General features: G+C 40.5%; 1 protein-coding gene across 2 annotated transcripts in view; it reads right to left on the bottom strand.

Moving 5' to 3' along the window:
* The window catches only part of gria2b (glutamate receptor, ionotropic, AMPA 2b), a gene marked incomplete at its 3' end in the record, with an annotated part of 41,223 nt that extends 16,833 nt beyond the window's left edge, over nucleotides 1-24,390 (bottom strand). For both annotated transcript variants that reach the window (XM_079269022.1, XM_079269023.1), the window contains exons 1-2: nucleotides 24,288-24,390; nucleotides 4,006-4,245 (exon numbers count right to left, since the gene is read on the bottom strand). In XM_079269022.1, the coding sequence (XP_079125148.1) occupies nucleotides 4,006-4,245; nucleotides 24,288-24,375 (328 nt within the window). In that variant the 5' untranslated portion in view covers nucleotides 24,376-24,390. The remainder of the gene's footprint in view (nucleotides 1-4,005; nucleotides 4,246-24,287) is intronic.
* Between the last annotated feature and the right edge of the window lie 588 nt (nucleotides 24,391-24,978).

Raw genomic sequence — 24,978 nt, 5'->3', positions numbered from 1 at the left:
GCAAAATATGATGGAAAACTATTCAAATGAGGCAAGCTGCTGGCTGTACCGGGATCCTGGGATGGGTACAGGTAAGATGCTGAAACACAACTGAGCTGGAACAGCAAAAACTAAAAGGCACAGTTAAAGGCGGCCCACCCAAACTCTCAAAAGCTTTCACCAACACAAAGTAATTTGATCCACTGTTAATTTAAATGGAGTGTCTATTTAAGCCCAAAACCAAACATAAATCCAGGTTATGGATGAAAGACACAGTTTGTCTGTGAGGGGTCTCACACTCACTACTTAAAGGGCATTAAACATTGAAATTGGGTGTAAATGGTCAAATGCAGAATCAAACACAATTCCTTATAGGAATGTTGATCAAAGACTCAGACTGTAAAAAAAGTCCTTTTCTCTTCTTTCTTTCTTTCCCTTTCTTTGTTTATTAGCTATTATTCTAAGTGACAGTGCTAAATGATCAAAGAGAACATGTAGGCATTCAGTGAGCCTAAGGAATGCAAAACACAACGCTCAGTTGTGCCACATACAGTACATCCATTATCTAAGCTGAATGACTGACAACAGCTGACAACAGTAGTGTTGCTTCAGCCAATAGTCTCAATGTGCAAATAGAATTCATCATAACCAGAGGCAACTCTATTGCCTCGTCTTCCTCGGCTCCGTCTTTGACTCGCTCAGTGACTTACGATCTCGCTCAGTGTCTCTCTCCACACTTCTGTTGCCATGGGAATGAGTGGATCACATTGACCTAATTAGACAGCCATGCAATGATGAAATATGCACAACAGGCCCTTTAGTGCCACAGCGGACGTACAGTAGCGACAGCGGGTCAGGACTAGCATTAGCATGAGGACAATCTAAATCAGCAGGTTGGATTTTGGAGAGGGACAGTCAGTCAGGGCAAGGCTGACTGGGAGGATGAGCAATGGATTCTGGGAGAAGAGGACGAAAAGCATGTTGAAAAAAGATGAGAATGAAGGTATAGCATGAGGGGGATACTGTAGAGAATGAAGGGATATCATAAGGGGGATGCTGTAGAGAATGAAGGTATAGCATGAGGGGGATACTGTAGAGAATGAAGGGATATCATAAGGGGGATGCTGAGAATGAAGGTATAGCATGAGGGAGATACTGTAGAGAATGAAGGTATAGCATGAGGGAGATACTGTAGAGAATGAAGGTATAGCATGAGGGGGATACTGTAGAGAATGAAGGGATATCATAAGGGAGATGCTGTAGAGAATGAAGGTATAGCATGAGGGGGATACTGTAGAGAATGAAGGGATATCATAAGGGAGATACTGTAGAGAATGAAGGTATAGCATGAGGGGGATACTGTAGGGAATGAAGGGATATCATAAGGGGGATGCTGTAGCTAGATCATGTGTGGTAAGACTGTAAGTGATGTCAAACAATAAGTTAAAGTTAATACAGAGCAGAAATGCACTGAATCCCTCCTAAACCATTGGTACTACACTCAGCCTAGAAACGAGTGTATAGACAGAGATCCCACTTCCTGTTACATTCAGACATTCTGTATATTCGTCAGATTTCTGGTAAGCCATCTGTGGGGTTTCATCAAGAATCAGTCAACACCTGCAAAGTGCTTTTTGGAAGTTATCCCAAAACTCTTTCCTTTTAGTGTGCAGAAAATACAAATAATGAATGATTTTCATTCTGAAATGAGAAGTAAAAAAGGGGCTTAAGAAGTGTAACCTGAAAGCCGAATATCCCTATAAGAATGAAAGAAAAAAGGAAAGACTTGACAGTGTAATTCCACTGTAACTGGATACGATTGAGGTTTTAATTGTGTTCTTTCACTGAAGAAGCTATTTAAATACAATGGAACACGATATTTGGAGGAGATTTCCTTTTCAGTGCTGGACAGTCCCTCTGTGCCGCAGAGAGATTACAAGTCACTGAATCACAATTAGCAGATGACACAACGAAATGAGTGACACGACACAGCAAAGAGAGATAACACACAAAGAGCTATTGTGTGTTATTTAGCCTCATTTGGCGTTATCATCTTTACGCTTTACACACCATGTGTGGTATTCAGACACCAGATGTAAGTGGGAAAAAAAGCTAACATTTGAAGACTGATGTGAATGAACCATTCAGACAGCTAAACATCTGCCAAATTAAAATTCAATCACTGAATCACTGACGAAAGGGATCAAAGAATAGAGTTGGAATAGATTTGAGTATGAAGTAAGTCTGGATATTACAGTTTGAGGGTGGATCATTTCCATCTTGCATTAAATCAGTCCGTGATCTTCATTGGGATCGCTATCACAGGTGCTCTCACAGGCTGAGTAGAGAAGGAAACTGCAAAATTATGATTTTTCTTAAATGTGCAGACTGACAAGTAGTTAGTGCAATAATGATACTAACCAATTAGCAGATCAGGAGGTTGGTGAAGCTTGACATTGAGTTTGAGGTAGTGACCACATAATCACCATCTACTAACCAGTGTGTGTGTGTGTGTGTGTGTAGTGTCAGATGTGTAAAAGAGATAACTGTAAGTAAAACATTCCACCGGTATCACTTCCTGTATGGCTTTTGTGACGAATACAGTAATGCCCTCCTCTAATATGCAAATGTAAAGAGCAACAATGAACTTATCTTTGAAGATTTAAATGGTAGCACTTAAACAATAGCCTACCTGTTTGGAACAGTGTCATTCTTTTTGGAAATTGCACATAAAGTTATTTGAAAACTTCAACTCCCCAAATCCCACATAACACCACGACTGTTTTTCACAAATAACAAAATTTTTACAAATTTGTGATTTGCAATTGCTTCAAAATCTGATATTCTGCCTCCCACAAACAACTTATTATGAAACAACTTGTTTTCATTGGGGGGGGGGGGGGGCAGTTATGGGCGTTTTCTGTAATATATTTGTATATCTTATATATATATACGATTATTATATATACTTAAATGATACAGAAACACGATCAAAAGAAAGTAATGACGGATCCTGTTTTGCATATTCTCATTTGGTACTACTCACTAATATTGAACAACTAACTATCCGAATATAGATTTCTCCTCTGTCTACCACTATAATGGGCACACACTTTTAGCTCTGAAGCCAGATATAACTTTGTTTCAGTCGTAAGTGTTCACAGCATGAACGCATAAGGCAAACAAATGACTTGGTAGAACGCGTGTGGAAGTCCACAACTGCAGGGCACATCACCTTCACTGTACGTCAAAGATGACTGCCTCCCCTCCCCTTGATGTTACGTAAAACACACTCCCAAACACAGGAGGTGCTGTAGTTGATTGACAAGCTCTTTGTCATAAACCAAGAATGCCCTTTATCTGGATTTACCTGTGCTGTGTCACATGCTTACAGTCAGTGTGTTTTGCATGTATTGTGTTTGTGCTGAAAGAAGCGGTTTGAACACAATCGTATGAGGTCAAACCGTTGCAATCTTTTTTTGAAAGAGACCTAATCACATCGTTTAAGCAAAGGGCAATGGACGATGTCACTTTAAAATGAGAAAAAAAGTCATTTCCAAAGGGCAATGTAGTTTTTAATCAAGGTATAAATAATTGCCAGCACTAAATATTTAGCTCAACCTGTTCCCACTCGCAACTCGTCGAATACAGCAGCTTAGTCAGTGCAGCTCTGCCTGATATGACTCAGTGGGGCTGTGGGAACCCTTTAGTCAACTTAAACCCTTCTGCGTCGTTATTAAATGGTCAGAGCAAGTGACATATAAAGAGCTTGAAAGTCTGTCCAGGGCCAAACAGGGATTTCAACCAGCAGACTGCTGTTCATCTCTGTGTGGAACCAAATCAAAGTTTACTTTTTAAACTTTGTTATGTGACCATTTACCTAGAGCGTCACTGAACAAGCGTTGGTATTTCACGAGTTGTCTTGCGTAGCCACATGTATTCCATTTGACTCTGTCATTATTATGGTCATTTTATGATGCCAACGATTGTGAAAAGATCCTTTCAAAAATGGTGTCCATGACTTACCTCGGTCACTGTCGTACAGGTAGGCAAACTTGTCCCACTTGTAGTACTCGATGAGGCTGAGGAGAGGCCCCTTGATATCGGGTCTCATCTGGATGATGAACTGCTGATTCCCATCCAGAGGGAAGCTGGGCGTAATGAAGGAGACATGGAGCGTCCCACAAAATGACGTGATGGTGTTCACGGACTTCTTGTCGTAGAAGCCGAAAATGGCGTACACTCCTCTTGAGAACTGTGAACAGACTGAAGCAGAGGAAAGAGGTTTGTTAAGGTGTGTCGCTCGCTGTTTAGCACACATCCCTTGCATCGGAACAATGACACTTTTCCTCTGTGATACCAACTGCAGACATTCATTCGCGATGCTTTCACATCGTATCACAGTCCTTTAGAGCACATCAGGGCCGCACACTACTATTAAGGGTCGCCTCTTTCTGTTTGTCTTCCTGCTGATTTATAGATAGCTTTCCATAAGCTTTGCCAGGGGAGTGCTTGTATTCAACAGTAAGAGATCCACTGTACGCCAGTCACTGTGTGAAACTTTTATGAGTTGCCCTATGACGTTTTGAAACAGTGGGAGTAAGTGATGTTTATCAATCATTCAGCAAAATTGCACATTCATTCTTCATATGGGATATCCATCTGTGCTGTACCATGATATTCTGAAATGGTGCTGTCTGCTGTTTGATTTCTGCTCATGCAGAAAACCATTTTAGGCTGCTCCTATGAGAACATGTGGCAGGGCAGATATGTGACAGTGCACAGCTTCACCACCACCTACCAGCAATGCATGTGCCCACGGTAGACGAGTGCTGAATGCATCTTCTTTAGAGCCTATTAGACCTAAACGATCCCCTTTGTTAAGATCCTTTTAGGGTATGCCACCAGCATTCATGATGACTTTGTGTTTGCATCCGATTATTTGTATTGGGACCTCATCTTGTTGACTCTGCAAAATCACCTTTGTTCAATAATTCATGACCCATGCTCAGGTACATACAGTATAGTACCTACGCTGGCCGCCAACATCCATTATGCACAGACCGGAAAAGGGCACTGTGCACTGAAGATAAACTGCGTGTCTTAGTAAACCTGAGATTGCAGGCTATTTTTCCAGGGTCAGCAGTTTGGCATGTTGCTTGTAAATGTGTATTGATCAAATGTAAGTTAATCAGGCTCATTGACTTGTACATATATGTCTTCCAATGTAATTTCCCTCGCTACAATGTAACTGGGATGACTTGCTGACAAAGGGAAGTGGAGTCCATACATCATATATTAGCTGGCTTGGTTTAAATACTGTAGGCTTCCTGCCACTTCTGCACTGGCTGTGGCAGCTATCGTTGATGAATTGAAACATGCTGGGCAGCATAAAGAGTGCGTGCCGTGGGCTTAGCAACACGGGAATGAGGGAATGTTATCAACAGATTCTCATAAAAGCTTTGCTCTTCCGCTTTTATGTTAAAACAGGATGTTTCGGAAAGGTTTATTCAATTCCCTGCTTTAATGTTCAGTGAGTACTCTTTACAGCCACTTTCGTGCACTTTTAAACACTGAGCAGGTTCATGAGTGAAGTTTGGGTCAAAATGAACAGCAGCTCATTAAAATGTGTCTCTGGCGAACGAATCAAGCAGCCTGAGCATTTGGTCTTTGTCTATTCGGCTGAAAAAGACAGACTCACTTGGATCATGAAAAACTTAAATTCAACTTAAACTTTCTGTTGCCAATAGAGTTTTGAGGTTGAAGTTGGAGATGGTATTTCGGGGACTCAGGGTTCCTAAAGTAGAAGTCCAATTTATTTCCTTCATAGACAGTGACAGAGCACTTCAACAGCCTGGATAGACAGTCTCTGCTTTAAAAATCAATAAAAAGAAGACAAGCATCGGCGTTAGAAAATATCTGCTTCTTTGATAAAAAGTCAAATGTACAGGCCTTTGGTTAACGACTGTATTACTCCCAACATGCACTTTGGTTGAACGTGATGATTCTGATACACGATGTAACGACGGTTAGATAGTGAAAAAGCACAGTTGTTAGAAAACTGAAGTAGTTCTGATTCACATCTCTTCTCTTCAACAACGGCAGCTGAATCTCATTGGTATTGTAGTATTTAAAGCCATTTGCCATACCAAGGTGATGTAAAAAATATTATTTCTCAAAAGAAAAATTGGTTAAAAATGATTTAAACTGGTGACCAGAAACAGGATACATTTTCCAGGAGATACATGCATTTCTATTTTAAAGGGCACTCGGGATATGATTGAAGGATTTACTTCTGAAGTGGGAATTCAGAGTGGGTAAAAATACTTCCGTAACCAGCAACTCTACACTACTGTACATGAAGGGGTATTCTAAAATTGCGGGATTGTGACATATAATCATAAAATGTAACATCAAACAGTAATGCTAAAAAAATGTCTCACTGTGTCTTTGGTTGACAGTTTCAAGTCTGTTTCACCTCTGAGGTGTGCTCTTTTTTGCACCTGTAACCACACCAGTGATGTCATGACGTGCTGACACATCACTGTGTACACTTCTATATCACGGACGCAATGGCATGAGTACTTTCACACAGAACGTGAATACTACGTGGCAACAAAAGTGAAAAGTTTTATTTCTCAGGACAATTCAATCACGTTGTGCAGAACGGGTTGAGTTGCGCCTCTATTCATAAAACAAACACATTGTTCCACAGTCAGAATCATTAAGGCTACTTCAACCTGCACTGTCTTTGTACCCCCGAGTCCCAAAACATGCAGAGCTCATCAAGAATGGGCCAAAAATAAACGGGGGCAAGGCCAGCTTTCATCCACTGCCAGAATCCATGTGCTGCCCCAAATCTTTACCGATCCATCGACTCGAGCAATAGAAATGTTCATCGACGTCGTCCGGGACGAACAGCTAACGGCGGTCCGACCACCTCCATCAGTCCGTGGCACCGTTCCTAATCTTTTTAGCAGACGACAGTGTGGCCACAGAGAGATCGGACCTCGCTAATCTAATTTCACTTGTGTCTAACTGGGAGCTAAAAGAACCCAAAGTGTGTCGTCTGTTTAACCGTGGCAATCTAATTGGAAATGATTCTGCATAATTCAGTGAAGGCGATGACAGATTGCTCAGAGGAGATGTTAGGTTACATGTTAAACAAGCCATGGCACTCTGTTCATGGGTTACAAATGGGAACAATTTCAATTTGGTTATATTTTGCATAGTTTTTAGGACCGATTTGCCTCCAAATGTTGTCTCCATTAATTCGAATTACTTTATTAATGTTCTATCTGCTACATTTGACAAACACAGCTCACATCTGCTCTTAAAAATAAAAAGCATCCTATCACATTATGGCATCATGGAACAGAAATCATTTATTCTAGCAGCCCTCATTGCCATGCACCCCCTGAAGCTGATACAGCTGTAGAGATTCTGCCTGTCCCTGTGTCATGTCCATTGTCATGTTTCAAAGGCTTTCTTTCCTGGCACACTCGCTGGTGAGCTTGCTGAGTTTGCCCAGGATTAAAACTCTCTGAGCTCATGCTTAGAGACTGGATATCCTCCATGACTGGTCTGCAGCTTATGCCAGAGCGAACAGTTTGACAACATGTTACTTTATTACCAAATATGGTAATTCACATCCAGAAGCCAAAGCACGATACCCGTTTCTCCATGGAGCGGCTGTTTTTGCTGGCATTGGAATGTGACAGCAATAGAATGAGGAGCAAAAGGTTTTTAATGGGCGAGACATCTACGTGTGCCTCTTCAATAGGGAACTTAGAAATGTTTAATCAAGGAAGAAATGAAAGGCACATTTAAAAACAGTGAGGGTTGTGGAAAAAGCCATTAAGCCTTCTGTCACATGCGACCACTGTCAAATAAAACCACGGAGGCTTGCTCACAGAAATCCTCGTCCGAACACTGAAAAAAAACAAGTTACTGCCTATTTTCTTTTTCCCCGTGTTGATGAGGTCACCCTTATTCGTCACCAAGAGCAAAATGTTGAAACAACTCTTACTGCTCTTTTGCAGGGTCTGTACGCTGTGGTAAATGCAGTTCTCACGTAATCTGGGAATGTTTAATCTCAGTAAGATAAAGACACTGTCGACTTGGGGACTTGTAATACATTGTAGTTACAGACAATAGTGCATAGAGCATAACAGACTGATTTTTCTGTATTTGGTTGTTGCTGTGTTGGTCTAAGAATTCCTTTGGAGGGTTGTTAATTCTTTCATCAGTGAACCAGTAATAACAAAGGAAATGGGTCTTTGAAGAAGTGAGGAATGGCCAAAATGTCCTCACTTTCCAAAGATGTCCTCGCTCAGTTGGTGAAAACGTCTTCAGGTCCTCACTGTGTAGCAAGCACAAAGACATTCACACCACAAGTGAAATTGTTTGTCTGGTTGAAAGTGGAGGACCCAATTTGCTGTTGTGAGGTTTTGGGACTTTTAGTAAGTTATCTGTGAGATTGTTGGGCTTGATAAAATGTATTTTAGCTTATGTAGTTATCGGAGGCAGCTTTACAAGGCAAATTCAAACCTTTAACATTCCTAATGAATTTACACTATCAACAAATGTGCAAAGTGACTACTCTTACTTCCACGGAGAAAGCAAACATTATGGCAATAGAGAGTGGACTAGGATTTTACTTATTCATTCATTTATTTACCTAATTTATGATTATTAATTCAGGAAAATGGTTTATTAATTTAGGAAAATACATTGTTAATGAAGTTAGTATGTTGAAATTGGTAAATAAGTAACCAAAATGTAATGGTAACTGTCTGATCCAAAGTAACACTGAAATAACAGTTTTTAAAATGACTGACTTCATGGGTGTGCAGTATGCTCAGTGTAGACAGTACCGCAGCATTTAACAGAAAACAACATTTGTCATTTGCAATTATGTTAGTTTTAATTGTGTTGTCTAAAGTTTGGGTTGGATCAACGGCTGGACTCTCTTTGTACCAACTGCATCCGTTGTTCCTGCAGTAGTTCCTGTACATTACTTGTACCAGAGATGTACAAGTGGCACTCTGTGGTCATCAAAAGGTGCTCATCACCTCATTATCATCAGCTGTGACTCTGGATCTGTGTTTCACCTTCAAAGGAGAAAGTGCGCCCTGTGAAATATATTTAGCCGTTCCAATTAGCTGACCTCATTTTCACCACCATGGCACTGAAGGCATCTCCACCGCTCCACCACTGTTTACATTGGTGCTCGGTCACTGATCAGAGACTACATTTGCATAAACTGGTAATTTATTTCGTCTTTAAGCCAGCTTTTATAATTCTGTGTTCACTTCTTTGCAAATTAAGTTAGTTTGATCATCTCAAATGAGACCCCGAAACAGACATATGAGTACACCAAGGTTTGATAATAAAGACATTATTATATTAATATTTTCTGCATGTTTAAATATGATTGGTATCTTCCCATACTTAGGCTTCAAGGCATCCACCTTTTTTCATACTGTAAAATACCTAAAACAACATTTAGACTGGTAACTCAATGTTATGGGGAGATGTTATGCATACATTACATCTTTTTAATTCATAATTAGTTTGAAAAATAATGGTAAAAAAAGAAATAGAAGGAGCAATACAATTTAATTGCAGGCTTTACAGTCATTTTTTATCCAGCTCTAATGATCAGAGATTCATTTAATTAGCAGTGGACACCACTGTGATATTTAATGGAAGACCCCCAGAGGCCCACTGCATCAGCACAACTATGAATCAGTTTAACACTCACACAGACACACACACAGACACACACACAGACACACACACACAGACCACGTCACTGTGGTGATGATCATCAGCGAGATATCGCACTCTCTCCAACACTCCTGTTCTCACCAGAGAAAGGGCCTCTGGGCTGTGGGACTTTTATGTAAATCTGATCTGTCACCAGTTGAAGAGAAAGCTTTGAGCCACCACTCCTTCTGTGAGAGAAACCAAAGCACATTTGTCACTGATATATTGCTGCACGGCTAGATTTTGACCTTGTATGCCTCCAAAAAAACTGTACAAACTAGTTGGTTTGTCGGTCCTTCAAAACGACGAATTATGACCAAAACAACTTGCTAAGCTGGCTGCTACCCGATGTTTATGGTATGGTTTAGGCAACTAAACTGCTTGGGTAAGGTTAGGAAAAATATCACCATCAGAATTCAATGAAACAATACGTTGACTTTTGGTGAGAAACAGGATGGGAACCATAATCCCCAGTGTCCGAGTCATACGTATGCTTTCGATACCCGACCACATCTCCAGACTTCTCCTTTAAGCGCTTTGCAGCAGTATATTGTCATGGTTTTTCAGCCTTTGATATTAAATGAAAATATATTGGTTATTTTAAAATTATGGAGTGTACACCAAAAAGGCATCCTTGTCCCATAAAAATCTTAGTCATGTACAAGACATTGTCATCAGCAAATAGTTTTAAAGTATTCATACGGCTCACTACATTTCTATTTTGAACCAATCTGCCAAATTTTCACTGTCAATTTATCTCATTTGTTAATCTTGCCATATCTGCTCCTGGTAAGTAAATCGCGATGTAATGTTATTACAGTTATGTTCAGGCAACTCAAACCTTGTGATCGAATAGAAGGTTGGACATTTTGGGAAATATACGATTTCACTGTCTTACCTAGAGTTAGATTAGGGGAATCGGCCAGCATGGCTCTGCTCAAAGTCAACACAATCTGCCTACCAGCACCTCTAAAGCTCACTATTTTACATGTGCATGATAACTACTTTACTTATCAAAAGGTATTATTGTAAATACAATAATAATAATTCATGATTTTTTACCACTTTTAAGGCCTTTCAGAGCCCTCCTGTCTGTCTTGCACTGAAGCAACTCAAGGATGCTTTCAAAACAAAAATCATCGCTGTCTTCCTTTTGTAATTTCAGAGTATTTCCTTCCTGATCACCACACCTCAGACAGAGATGTTTCAGCTCTCAGCTGAAATCTGCTTCACACCATTCCCGAAGAGGTTAAACGACCTTTGATTGAACTGATTGATTCATAAAAGACTGTATATGCTTCACCATATTAGGACCTGCAACTCTTGTGGGAAATAAAACATGCATCAATAACCTGTCGAATTGTAGGAGTACAGGCAGTGTTTTATAACTTCAAAGAGCTTTGTTTGCAGCCCATAACAACATGATCTGCTTTCATTCCCTCTGTAGACTGTTGCCAGGGTAACATATTTCAGCCATGTTCCCCCGCTACACTGCAGAAACCATTCATCGCTGCACGTCATTTCATGTCGTTTTGAGGCTTTGAATGTCAACTTTTCTGAAAGCAACTGAAGAAATGAGCCAAATGGGTTAGATTCCTGCTCCACAGCTCAACTTCTGAGAATCTTGTCATTGTGAAATCTTTCTCTGGTAAGAGAGGCATATATGCACTGCAGGCTGCTGCCTTGGCAGATCTCAGTGGCGCTCTTGAGTGGCCGATAGGAAGACTTCTGGGAGGTGTCACTGTGGGCCAGCGAGGCGCACTGGGAGGTGTTTTTGTCTGCCTTCGAGCAGCTCTTCCGGCAGCTGGTCTCGAGAAGAACATTACAGCTCAGTTCTTATCAACTTCTGACTGCCCCCCCCCCTCCCATCCTATTTCTCTCTGTCTCTTTCTCCCTCTTTCGCTTTGTTCACTGACCTGTTTCCTGGAGGCTTTCTGACTGAGGCTGTGGATGGAGGATGTAGCTTTCACAAGAACAAGAGTCTGATGAATGTTTTCCATACTATAGGCACAATATGCTGTCGTTGAACAGCTTCCCCAAAGTCCCAATCGTCCTTTCAGCTCTGCCTTTTGTTGTTATCTGGGCACTTTTGAATGCTTCACCAGTAGGGATGGGGTAAGTAGCGACTGTGTGCAGAGCCTTGGAAGCTGACAGAACAGCTCGTATATGCCAGTTATTGGCGTCACTTACCACGAACGAACAATGTACCGTTCGTGCCAGCATTTCTCCTGTGAATTTTAAATCAATATCATAAACAACATCCAAAGAGCTCCGCTGATGTTATACATGAAAGTCAGTTTATTCATACTCAGCCAGTGAATAGAATTCTGTGGCTCTGGATGAGCTTTTTCAAGTCTGAAAAAAAGAATCCAAGTGATGCAACCAGGGTTATCTCAGCTTGGAAAAATCTTTTACAACATCCTCTGCAATAGACTCAAGACAAAAAGATGCCATCAAGTTGCATTGGTGTGATCCTTTTGGAGCTTGATAACAGTGTCCTCTGAGCTATTGAAACCCACACTTAATCCGTCTCTTGCCAGCTTTAAGGTAACGGCAGTATCATTTTGATATGAGCTAACTTTCCTGATCCCCTCCAATGAAGGCAGGATGGCCCTTTCACCGTTAAACACAGCGGGATGTCACTAAAGGTGTGTGAGTGTGTGTGCTGCCCTCAGATTGATCTGCTAGCCGAAACAATTGTGTAGTAATTCCCTGTTCAGTCATGCAAGACCTGTTTTAAACACTGATCTGGATTGGAACTTTTAAACACCGCACATTTCAAAGAAACACTATTACATTACATTGTTGGTCCAAAGGGGATTCTCAAACGTCAGATTAAATAACACTTAATCTTGCAAAAAGGTTTAAACAAAATCCAACAAGCAGCAGCCTATAAAGGGCTTATTCGTAGCTATCACACTATAATTATGCAGTGCTTTGACAATATATTTTTTTTGTATTACCTATCAGAAACACGGACAAGTCTTAGATCTTAAGAAAGAGAAGCACTGCGTTGTGTTGCTGTGCAACATCCATCCCACTATGCACAATACAGAATTCTGCAGCCTTATTGATTCTGTGAAGTCGGCCCATTCATCACGCGCAGCTACTTTGTTCGCATTCCGTCTGCGTCCTGTAATAAAACATAGTGTACGTCCACTGACCTTTAGCGGAAATGCCAAAGCAGAGTTGAGATTTGCTGTTCTATGTTCTAATGATCTTGGAACTTGTCCGAGCAAAATTTGTTACATCTATAAAAAAAAAAACACGGCATCTGAGGGAGCAGCTGCCATAGAAACCAGACACAGAATCAACGAGATGGAGCAAAGCAAAGAGGCAACGCACATGATCCTGTCTTAGATGGCTCCTGGTCAAATTACTTTTTATATCATAGGTAAGCTGAATCTAAATGTTTTCAGAAACATTGTAAAAAGTATGTGAACGGTACCCTTTCCCTCTTATTTGTCTCTCATTTCCCCTCTTTCATGGCCCTTAGCTCCTCCCTCTGCCCCTGACCTTCCCACAACCATCCAGCAGCTATTTATTTTAATATTTGAATGAATACATTCAGTGTGACAAGGTAAGACAGTCTTACACATTACTTCTACTTCAACACATGAGGCTGTGTGGTTATCAAAATCAAGTATTAAAGTTTAAAGTTTGCATTTACAGCACAGCATCAACTGCTCACTAAAATGGGAACAGAAGAGAAAACTTCTTCCTGAAATATTATGAGATAAACACATACATTTGAAATAAAGGACTGCATCTTATATTAGCCTTGAATCAGGTCAATCAAATACAATGTACTATTTGGAAATGTATGCTACTCTATACTATAATGCTAACAGAGAATATGACATCATGAAACACTTCTTATGAATAAAAGGAGATGAGGAAATGGAAACTGACTGTAGAAGACAGCAACTCCTGAATCATGAATTTATTTTCCATAGACTGTCAGAGCAACTGATTCATAAGCCACTCGCTAATCACGTGAGTCCTTAGTCCTTAGTTGCTAGTTGGTCGAGTTAACTATAACCACGATCTTTTCTAATCCGAACTAAATGGTTTTGTTGCCTAAACTTAGCTTCCTTTGATGAGGGGCGTTTATTATTGAAATGACACGATGCATGTAACAAGCGGAAACTGACACGACGTCCCCGCCGGCTATCAAATCTGACACGAGAGGGGTATTTATTGTCAAATGTCGGGACTGATAGGGCCTCTGTTTTGGACGATTCTGTTTTTGATTCTCAGGGACTGAGAATGTGTGCTTAAAACACTTTTGGCATTGTATCTTTGTCAAAGCTTTGAAAACGTGGCGGTGAAAAGTTCCGTAGAAAAAGGTGGCGATTACAGTAGTACTTCAAAAGGAAAATAACAGAGTTGTGACCTTCCGGAGGCTTCGGTTTTCAACCATGAAGTGAGCATTAAAAAGTAAGCTTGGGGTTGCAGCTGTGGCCCTTTCGTGTGATTTGACCTCACTGTGAGGGATTTTCATACAAATCAGACAACTCTGTTGTGCAGAAGGCTGCTTTGTTGTGCAGGCACTCGACAAAACATAACTCGTTATGTTCGGAGAACAATGCACCATGACATGGTAATACTTCCTCAGCAGTAATCTTTTTCCATGGCTGAAAATGAAATAGCATGTACAGTGTAGCGGTGTATTAAGGTATTAAATGTGATTAGGATAGTACTTTGGTGGAAATTGTTAGGATTATGGACAGAAATAGGTATTTGCCTTACTCTTTTCAATCAAACTTTCCTTGATTAAGCAGCTTAATGTGGGTGAGTTGATGATAAACTGAACAAAGTATCTGAAATGAAGTCTGGATACTGAATTGTCATTGTAATGATCCTCTTGTTTCGTTGTCTTTGAAATAAATATCTTGTAATTCTTCATTGACATAATATTGGACCGGAGCATGGATCAGAGTGTAACATCTACTGAGAAGTATTATCATCTGCTTCATCTGCTTAGTTATCAGCCTGCGGACAGCACTCTCTGTCAGATGGTCCGACACTTTGGTCCAGAATGTATCTACAACGATTGGATAGATGATCATGCAATGTTCATGGTCCCCAGAGGATGAAGCACACTTACTATGACTTTTACAGCTGCGGGTCAAATGTTTCATTGGCATAAAACGATGTAAAGACATTCATAGTTGCCAGATGTTCGATCTTAATGACTCCTGATTTTTCCTCTAGCACTACAATGAGGTTGACATCTGTGGTTTTCAGTAAGATTGCCACCTGGCACCTGACATCTGGTTCAGACTAGGGATGGGCCTGTATTGATATTTTAATTATTGCGGTCAATATTTTCCTGGTAAACAGTATTATCTATCATCGAATGTTCCCAAAAAGACAACTATTAGTGGTAAAATACAGTCCAATTACTTCACGCCATATTCCCATTGGGCTTAATCAAACCTAACTAAGCAATGAACTGTGTACTGGCTGCTATTCGTTCTTTTTTCCACGTTTTTTACCTTCCTTTGAGAAATTTTCCAAGATTTTGTTCATTGTTCATTTTTGTTCATCTGTAAAGGCGGCATTAATATAACCAGGATACAAGCATGAGCAATACTATACAAATCTGAAAACCTGTTTTATTTTCACATGAAAGCCCCGAAGGCAGACAAAGACAATAAAAGGTCATCATCTGAATACATTTGATTGGATGTAATGCTGTTACTTTGTTTTCTCTCCAGCCAGAAAAAGGTAAAATCAGAAAATGTCATATAATGCATGCAGCTGCCCTCTTTTACCAGTGTTTCTCCTGCTGTTTCATCACAGCAGGTCAGATGTGGAGCTGCTAAGCGCTCTGAAGGCTGTTTTTTCAGCATGCGTAATCTCTAAATGTTTCGGCTGGATTGGACTGCCACATCATACTGTAGGTCCAAACCCATCATGTTCCAAACTCAGAGCGACATTACTCTTACTCTACTTTCACTGTGTTACAATTGGAGACGACAGTTGGGAGTCAGTCTGGAGCTGCCTCTTGCCTGCTGCAGCAGAACACTCTCTGCCGGTCTGCTGCCTGAGTGTGTGCGCGGCTGAATAGATCTGCTCTGAGAGTGTGTCTGTACGTGTCTGTTTGTTTGCCCTCTCTTTCAGACACCTGCTGCCCGATCTCACCTGCCAGTGGTGCTGGTGCTGACCTCGCTTTTGTCGGCCCGCCTCTGGCCTTATTCTGTCACTGTCATATTTCACTTGTATTTGTTTTCTTATCTTAACTCTCCATGTCATTGTCCATTTAAAGGTTTTGTCCCAGTACCTCGTATTCTTGTCTGTCCTTGGGGTTTATAGCTGTCAGAATTGATTTTATTGTTGGGAATTTAACCTCATCTGAGTGTTTGAGGGTGACAGTGCACGACATTCAGTTAGAAATGATGGTTTTCAATCTCTACTTTTTTGTAATGTTTAGCTTTTCGGGCCTTTTTTTTTTAACACAGAGCACTATATTGTTTGTGATTGATTCAGTTGCTCTGACAGAAATCCTGATTCCATTAAGTGCTTTCCTGTTAGCATTGCTGCCATTTCTGCTGACTACAACTACTACAAATGTAAAGAGCTACTAAATACCCTATTACAGCGTGAAAAAGTAAACACATTTCACCGCTAACTGTAGCTTACCAGCCAAGGACAGACAGTATTTTGTTGGGTAAAAAAGAAAGAGCATGCCATTTAACTTTTAAAATGACCAATCAGGTATGTTAAGAAGGACACATTAGCTAAAAAGCTAACAGTTTAAAGTCTGTGGCTGTTTGCATCAGGCTGCTTTCCTCATTAATCAATAATAAAATTGTAACATTTTTTGTGTGCAAATGAATTGATTTAATTGGCATAATGAAGTGAAATCATCTATCTGTCAAACAGGAAATAATGTCATTCCGATTTAGTTATTCTAATGCACAGGAATGTTTCGCCAAGATCAAATATACGAGATAAACATGCTGTTTACATAACCGAAACAGATTTGAAGGAGAAAACAGAGGTGTGTTATTTTAGGGCATCATTTCGCAGTTTAACCTGCAGCTGTTGTTTTTCTCTGGAAACCTTTTTTGGAATCCTTTCTGCCACCTGCTATCAATTTTGCTTTGTCTAATTTGAAATTATTTCATATTAATCTTGTGAGTTGGGGAAAACTGCCCGCAGACTGTGGCCTTCATGGTGAAACATCCATGGCTCCTTTTAATGGGGACAAACATCATCTCAGAGCCAGGCCTTAGAGGAGCAAAACAGGTGGATACGTGGCTGAAAACCAAATCAATGCTCCCTGTGAGTCAACACACACACACACACACACACACACACACAACTTTGTGACCATAATAAACAGTTCTCTGCATTTGGATGCTTTTTTAACTTTGTTGACCATTTTTTTTAGGTGCCTAAAAATAAAAAACAGACATTTTTTGATTCCTATATTGTAAAAGACTCAGACATCAGTGTAATATTAATTCGAAGAAATCAGTTCAAGTTTTTTTTTTCTTTCATATGTTCTGGAAGCGCAGGGAACATAGACTTTCACAGCTTGCACCTTCTGATGCGTGAGAAGAAATCTTTGCGATTGAATGAAATGCAACTGACAGGCCAACAGCTGCTGAGATACATTGGATAGAGTCCAGATGAGACCTTTTGTTGAAGCCAAATCATCAGGGGACAAGTTCTTACAAGTGCACAAAAGCACTGTCTGCAAAATCGACAGTGCTTAGCAGCGCCGCCGACAACATAAAGTAATGTTTCAAGTGGATCTAGGCTCTAAATTAAGTTTCGAGACTGGGCTGAAAAAAAGAGCGCACCTTCGAGGAAACGTACTCATCAGCCCTCCATGTTGATTCATTGGGTTGTTCTGAGGCATGAACGACACTAGGTTGTTCAGAGACACACTCTTTAAAGAAAGGTTCAGCTGGTGAGAAAACAGCTGAAGTCAACATTACACAGCATGAAGATGCATTATGCTCACAATTAGAAAATGTGGAATCATATATAAAGCGCTGTCAGGATGCAAACATTTGCTTTTTGTGAATAAAGTAAAGTCTGTCTGCTCACTGCACTCTTGCTCCGCTGATCATACTTTAAAGTCATTCTGTCCTGTCATTTTCATTTAGTATTTCCAATTCTCTCTCTCTCTCTCTCTCTCTCTCTCTCTCGCTCTCGCTCTCGCTCTCGCTCTCTCTCTCTACACTCAAATCTTAATAAGTTTCACAAGAACACCTGTAAGACCAGACAAGGCAGATTCCCTTCTGCTAATGAGCACTTCAGCAGAAAAGGTCAGTCGGTGAATTAAACTCAGTCTTATTTAAGTGAAGCTTAAGACAGTCAGATTCATATCCATAGCTCTTTAGAAACGCTTTGTGAAATTGCTAAACACTTGTGGAAAAACAAGCCCAAGTTAATGTTAATGAAGGAAATGTGCTTGAATGTGTTGTATTTCTGAGTATTTGTATCTGTCATATAACCTCGCTTTGCTATTAATTAATTTATATGTTCTAAGTTGATGCCTAAATGACTCAAACGTGACCAGCTGCTTATGTTTCCATGCCTCTAAGCTGCTGCTGAATCTCCATTCAACCGCAGGCTTGTGGATGCAGTTGTGAAATGATGCTCTTCATCATATCAGTGATGAGTTCGAGATGACAGCTGATCGTTCGTCATTCTAGCCAGCCTGCCTCTCCAGGGCACAGTGCCTGACTCTTATGATAGATTAAGCTTCTGGCGCGTCGACAGCCCTACTCTGAAACCTCACTTATTCACATACTGAAACAGTCCGAGTAAATGGTTGTTGCTGTCGATGCTGCTGTCGCTGTACAAGCTGTTAGAGCTTGATAAAAGGCTGCAGAACAATGAACAAGTTGTTTTTATTTTTTTAAAGGAAAGATATGGGAGGGAACATCTCGATCGTCGGCCAAGGATAAAGCCTCGGTTACATCTTTTTAGGATAAGGATCTCTGTTCTGAGGAGACAATCTCTGGATCTCTTTTTGCCGTCGAAACAAATGCAAAAAAACAAGTAATGTCGCACTGGTGCAGAGACACGTCGTGCTGGTAGACAGGAGAGGAGTTGGTTTCCTCTCACATTGTGAATGAATGAATGAAACCCAAGTCCCAGGAACTGAAGTCACCTTTTTCTGCCGCATGCTTGCTCAGCCAAAGGATGGGACCCCCCATCTGGCAACGAAAGCCTATTAGGTGACTCCGTATTGCATAAGTTGTGCATCATGAACTGCACTGGTGTTCACAATCAATTGGCTGTGATTCATTGTGACTAAACAGTGGATGAACTGGAAACTCATTTGCATGTATGTAAATCCCAAATAATAAAAAACTAGCAACAACCAAATGGAGAAACATTTGTTAAAATGAGCATAAAAATGAATTCTTAAAATGATCTTAACTTAAGTTCCACTTACTAGATATACCACCCATTATTATGTTAAATATGTATGTATTTTGAAATGAATCTCTGGTGTCTCTCTTAAAGCCAGGAGGAAAAACATGTCTTCTGTGTGTCTAGTGAATTGTGCGACGCACGAGCCACTTTCGCTGGAGGACAAAAAAAGTTAGTTTCCTGCCTAGCCTCGGGCAAAAGCTGCTGTCGAGCCACCTTCCTCAAAGGCACAGAGCAAAGTAAGTCATTGGATACGAGACAGGAAGGGACTTCCAGCTGGGAGCCTTTGAATCTCGCTGTAAGTGATGCTGTCTCAGTCTTGTGTTTTACGAGAACAGAGTGATACGGGCTTGGTTGAGGGCTGTATTCAGGGCAAGCAAAGATCCACAGAGGGTTCTTTAGCCTCATTTTCTGACCAGCCAGCTCCCAGGCCTATTTAATATTTAACGGCTTCCTCTGAAATGGAGGAGAATACACTTAATTAAGTGTGAACAATAAATTGGCCATAACCAATGCTCCGCTGCACATATACGGTCACTTTAAGCTTTTGATCATACAGCAAGGTTCCTGAATGCACGCGCCCCTGAGATGCTATGTGCAATGCAGATGCATGACATTACAGTGTGACGCGGTTCAACCATGACAAACTCGAACTTTGAAGTGTGAAATCGCTGGCCGGCTGTCAGTGACCTCAAACTGCTCTGCTGCTCTCCGAGGAGGAAGAGTGGTTTGCTTTGAAGGGAGTGAGAAATAAAAGCACGGGAGCATGCTATAGCATGATGTTTGATTTGGCAGGCAAACACATGTGCACATAGCCAGGTGGACAGAGTGAGTTAAATGCTTTTCACGGCATTAAAGGAAAAGGTCATTCCTAAGCGTACACTGCTAATTATCATGAGTTGGTGATGTCCATAATTTAACAATTTGCGATGATACCCAGAATGCCTTACAATGATCATGTGCTGCAGTTGTGTAGGTGGTTTGTTCAATTAGAAAAAACAGTGCGAGGACATAACTGAGCCTTCGTCGCAAAATTTGTCAGAAAAGGTGTCATATAGTACTTTGCACTGCCGATGACAAAAGTGCAATATGTAGCTGTGTTGCTCTCTACTGTAGAGACTGATTATTGGAAGTTCATGCAGAATTTAGGCTTTAGAGAGTTCCCGACCATTCATGATCATGACCTCTTTATACAAAGCAATGTCTATTTGTGAACCGTCATCAGTGGGTGCATAACTATGAGTTCAGGAGTATTTTAGTAGTTCACTGAAACAATGCAACGATGAGAGAGAAGACTGACAAACAAGCATCACTTTGTGTTGCAAAATACCCCGTCGTCTTGTGGAGGGGTCGTGTCTACTGTTTTCTGTTGATGGTTTAACACGTCTGAAATATGTAATCTCATTAGAGCTATTCTCCTATTTATTATTTCTCCTCTATATAGCTGGGGGACTTGAAAGAATAGTCAAAGTCACAACAGATATATCCTGACTTGTAGTATGTGTCAAGCTCTTAAAACACAAATTTCTTCATTTCCTATACACCAAGCTGAGATAACCCCGATGACATCATCCAGGGTTATTTTCTCATTCTTCCCTCCTGAGCCACACAAGACACCATACCACTTATCACAGGCTGAATTGGATTCTTCATGATGAGTACATTGACCCCACCCATGTGTAAATTGGTGCAGTCCCCATTTAGTCTTCGGTGCAACTGTGCAGGGAATATTCCAGTATGATCCATTATGTCTGTTTTGACAGTTTGTCCACGGAAAAATACGAAAGTACCACTTTCGAACACGGAGTTCTCTATAAGAGGCAGTGTGCATCTAATGCATTTATTAATGGTCGGAAAATAATGCATTGATGAATTATAGATCATAACCTGGCAACCAAAATGTTGTCCTTAAGAGATTATCGCTGACCTATGAAGCATTTATAAACTATTAGTTGAAAAACACAAAACCAAACAGCATCATGGCCCCAGAATCCACCATATATATACATATATATATATATATCTATATAGATATATAGATATATATATATGTGTATATATGTATATATATGTATATATATATGAATATATATGTATATATATGTATATGTATATATATATATATACATAAGTATATATATATGTATATATATTTATGTATATGTATATATGTATACATATATATACATGTATATATGTATATATATATACGTGTATATATACATGTGTGTATATATACATGTATATATACATGTGTATATATATGTATATATACGTATATATACATGTATATATACATGTATATATACATATGTATATATATATATATATGTATATTTACGTATATACATGTACATATATATATACATATATATACATATATGTTATTTCTAACAGCAGTTAGTTTCAATGTATTGCTCTGGGTGGACAGCACACCACTGCACACACACACACACACACACACACTTTACATGCACACACTCAGTCCCAATGATTCCCCTGGTCTTGGCAGCAGATGCACGCCTGTCCAGATGAACTGTTATTGAGCGAGGAATGTATCATCCTGCCTCCCACTGTCTCTGACACACTGCATTGGTGAAGCATGCTGCTGAGCAGGCCAAGTACAACCACATTGTGATATGTCTGTGGGTTACAGATCCCTTTTGTCAAAATCGTATTTAATAATCTTAGATAATGTCTTTGTATTATATTGGACTGTCAAGAAAATAAAAGACAAATACACTTTATAAGAACAATAAATACAATTCATTCAATTATGACAAGTTAGGAAATATCTGATTAAAAAAAGATGTAAAAAAAGAGTTCTGCACCTACATTTTCTCCTGAGACGTTTCCAAAACATTGTGCTCCATACACAGTTTGACCAGGATTACCATATTGTGCTTCAGTTCTTGTGGTCCACTTCAATAACATGTGATGTAGCTCCAGATTTTCCCTCATGTCTCCCTCTTCATTGAAGACAAAAGTGCTTTTGTTTGATCCAAAATGAAAGCTCACACCTGACACACAGCCACAGTATGCAGCAGCTCTCTGGTAATGGAAGTGTGTGAGCAGCTCAACAACAAGCTCACAAAAGTCTATGATTTTTTTGAGCTTTCAATATGCCACGTCACATGCAATATTCCTCCCTTTATTCTCCACTGCGTGCAGCCTCATAAAGTACATTTTAACAAAAGGCAAAGTGGTGGCATTAATACACTATAATTACACACAGAGGTTGATTGTGAGGCAGACTGCCATCTACTGGCTTCACCCCACCCCCCTCCACTCCCACTCAAGTAGATTAGAGGAGGTATATAGTGTTCATGCGTGCACATTTTGGGAAAAAACAAGTATGTGCTCCACATTTAGCCTGGGTGCTGTGTTGAGAGACAAAAAACAAACTCAGACTATTAGCAGCCTTTTTATATTTAATGTGACAGCCATTCACTCAGCTCGGCATTAGTTGCATTAGGTTCACTCCCTGACCTTTCTCGAGCATATCATAAAAACATGATAAGAAATCAGACTGAAGTTATTCATTATAGTCCACCAGACGGACTTAAAACTTCAACTAGCCTAAATCAAATGCTACGACTTTGATCATAATTGATTAAGACAACCAAGTTAGCTGTTTATAAGCAACTCATGTTTAACAGAGTTGATGTAACACCACACACATTAGGTGTGGAAGGAAACAAATTGGGTTTCATATGCACTTTTGAATATGTGAGATAAATCTAAAACAAATCAAAAAAAATGGTAAAAACAGTAAGTTACAATAATGTATTATAGATTAACGTAGCTTGCTGTCAAGAGTAAATAAGTAACCAATATGTCCGGAGCCCGCCAACAAATCCTCAAGGCTCCTTTTCAGAAAGGCATACAATGTTTTCAAACAGGGGCCAATGATATTTGTATGTTGGACATCAACATGGCTCGCGCTGTGATCTGTCGGATACAACGAGGCTCTCCAAGCAGGACGCTATTATATGGCACTGAAATCGATTGGACCGATGCGCGCACCAATCAGAAGCTGTGATTTATGTTTGGGGGACTGTTGAGAGGAGTAGTCGCTTGGCAACCGCCTAATGAAATGTACGAGCTGTGCCTATTAAAAAAATCGCGACCTTCGAACTTAATTTGCTGCCTTTTGTTTGCCGACATTTCAAAGAAAATACTCAGCATGGTTCTTTTGATGCAAGGGAGTCACGATTTCAACTGATTCGGACAACAACAAAAAACTCCCCGCTGTCTAATCGACAGCAATAAGGAGTTGGGTGTGAGACAAGCTGTGTTTTGAATCGTGATTTGGTCAATTATCCTCTGCATTTTCCCCGAGGAACTGACGCTTGAAGGGCCCTTCAAGCGTCTCAACCCACCCTATTATTACCCTCGATGTACGTTACAGCGTCGCTCAATGTAAATCTGTGTATAATGTCTATATGAGCCAGTAATGGATGAACACTGCTTATTCTGAGCCTAGGCAAGACGTGACATCGCTTCACACTGCAAGAAATGTCCATCTCAACATGTCACATCGCGCTTTTTGCTTCAAAAAACGTGGGAGAGAAGAAAAAAAAAACTATCAATATGGCGATACAGATTGACCCTGCTTTGTTTCAAGTGCTGGTTTTCTTTTTTCAGGGAATAAGGGAGAAATAAAAGTCAGATCTCGAGATGTAGCCAATCGAAATGAGAAACAGGTTGATGTTAATAGAATCAAGTGCAGTCCGGCTAAACTCTCGTTCCTCCACTCGCTTTGGTAAGAATCATTCGGTTTAAAAGGCATTTGGATGAAAAGAAGCAGGAGGATCGATATTTCTGCAGCATAGCTTTGTTTGATCTCTGAATTGAAGGAATGGGATGGATGTGACTGACTGTTACTGTGGAAACCAACTTTCCCCTGCCTACACGATGCTCGTTCGCCCCCCCCCCCCACACACACACACACCTCACAGTCTCAGTGTGTTTGCTGACAGCACAAATTATTTCCATATCCATCATAATAGCTGATACATTTATCCAAACTCATCTCATAAAACGCACAATAAATCATTTAACATTGCTTGACATGCACACTTGTAGGAAAGATGTTTCATTAAAACAAAGTGGGATATTTTGTCACTTACAGCAGTTGGTTACAGCAAAACTGTTCGCCACTTCCAGATTGTCAATGTGGGGCGTCAATCTGAATTCCGAGGTGCCAAACTGAACCATCCCTATTCGAAATGCGCTGTACTCTTGATCCGCGCCCCTTGGAAAGAGTCCCCCTGAAACCCAAATGCAAATATGAGCTTCACGCGCACATTGTTCTCTGGTAATTAAAACAATTCTCAGCATTTTACGCACAAAATCGTCGCTTCAATCCAAATGGTTGTTATGTTCAAACTAATGGATACGTACCGATTTGAACACTGGGCGAGCCTCCAAGCGCGCATCCCCATAAAACCAGCAGAACTGACACGGATAAATTCACTGTCGTTTCCATGTCCACAGTTTAGGTGTCCACATCCACCAGGGGAGTTTGATATTCCTCGATGTCTCCGGAGCTGTTAGATCCCACATATATTGGAGACCTTCTGAAAACAATTCAAATCTGCAGAAAAGGACCGTTTTTTTCGGCAGGTGGCTCGCTGTGAAAGGACGCCAGCAGTGAAGGAATGGTCGCCTGCACTGTAAGTCTGCTGTCTGTTCTTCCGCTCCTGTCGGCAGCTGATACCTCCTCTAAGCGCACAGGGACACTGCGCGTCTCCGCTTGGCGCGCCGGAGATCCTTTCAACATCACACCCACAAGTGAGGAACGTTAATGAGAAGGCGGAC

This window comes from Melanostigma gelatinosum (genome assembly GCF_949748355.1).
Source record: "Melanostigma gelatinosum genome assembly, chromosome: 5".
Lineage (NCBI taxonomy): Eukaryota > Metazoa > Chordata > Actinopteri > Perciformes > Zoarcidae > Melanostigma > Melanostigma gelatinosum.
The sequence above is the reverse complement of the archived record's forward strand: the minus strand, read 5'-3'. Positions and strand labels throughout refer to the sequence as shown.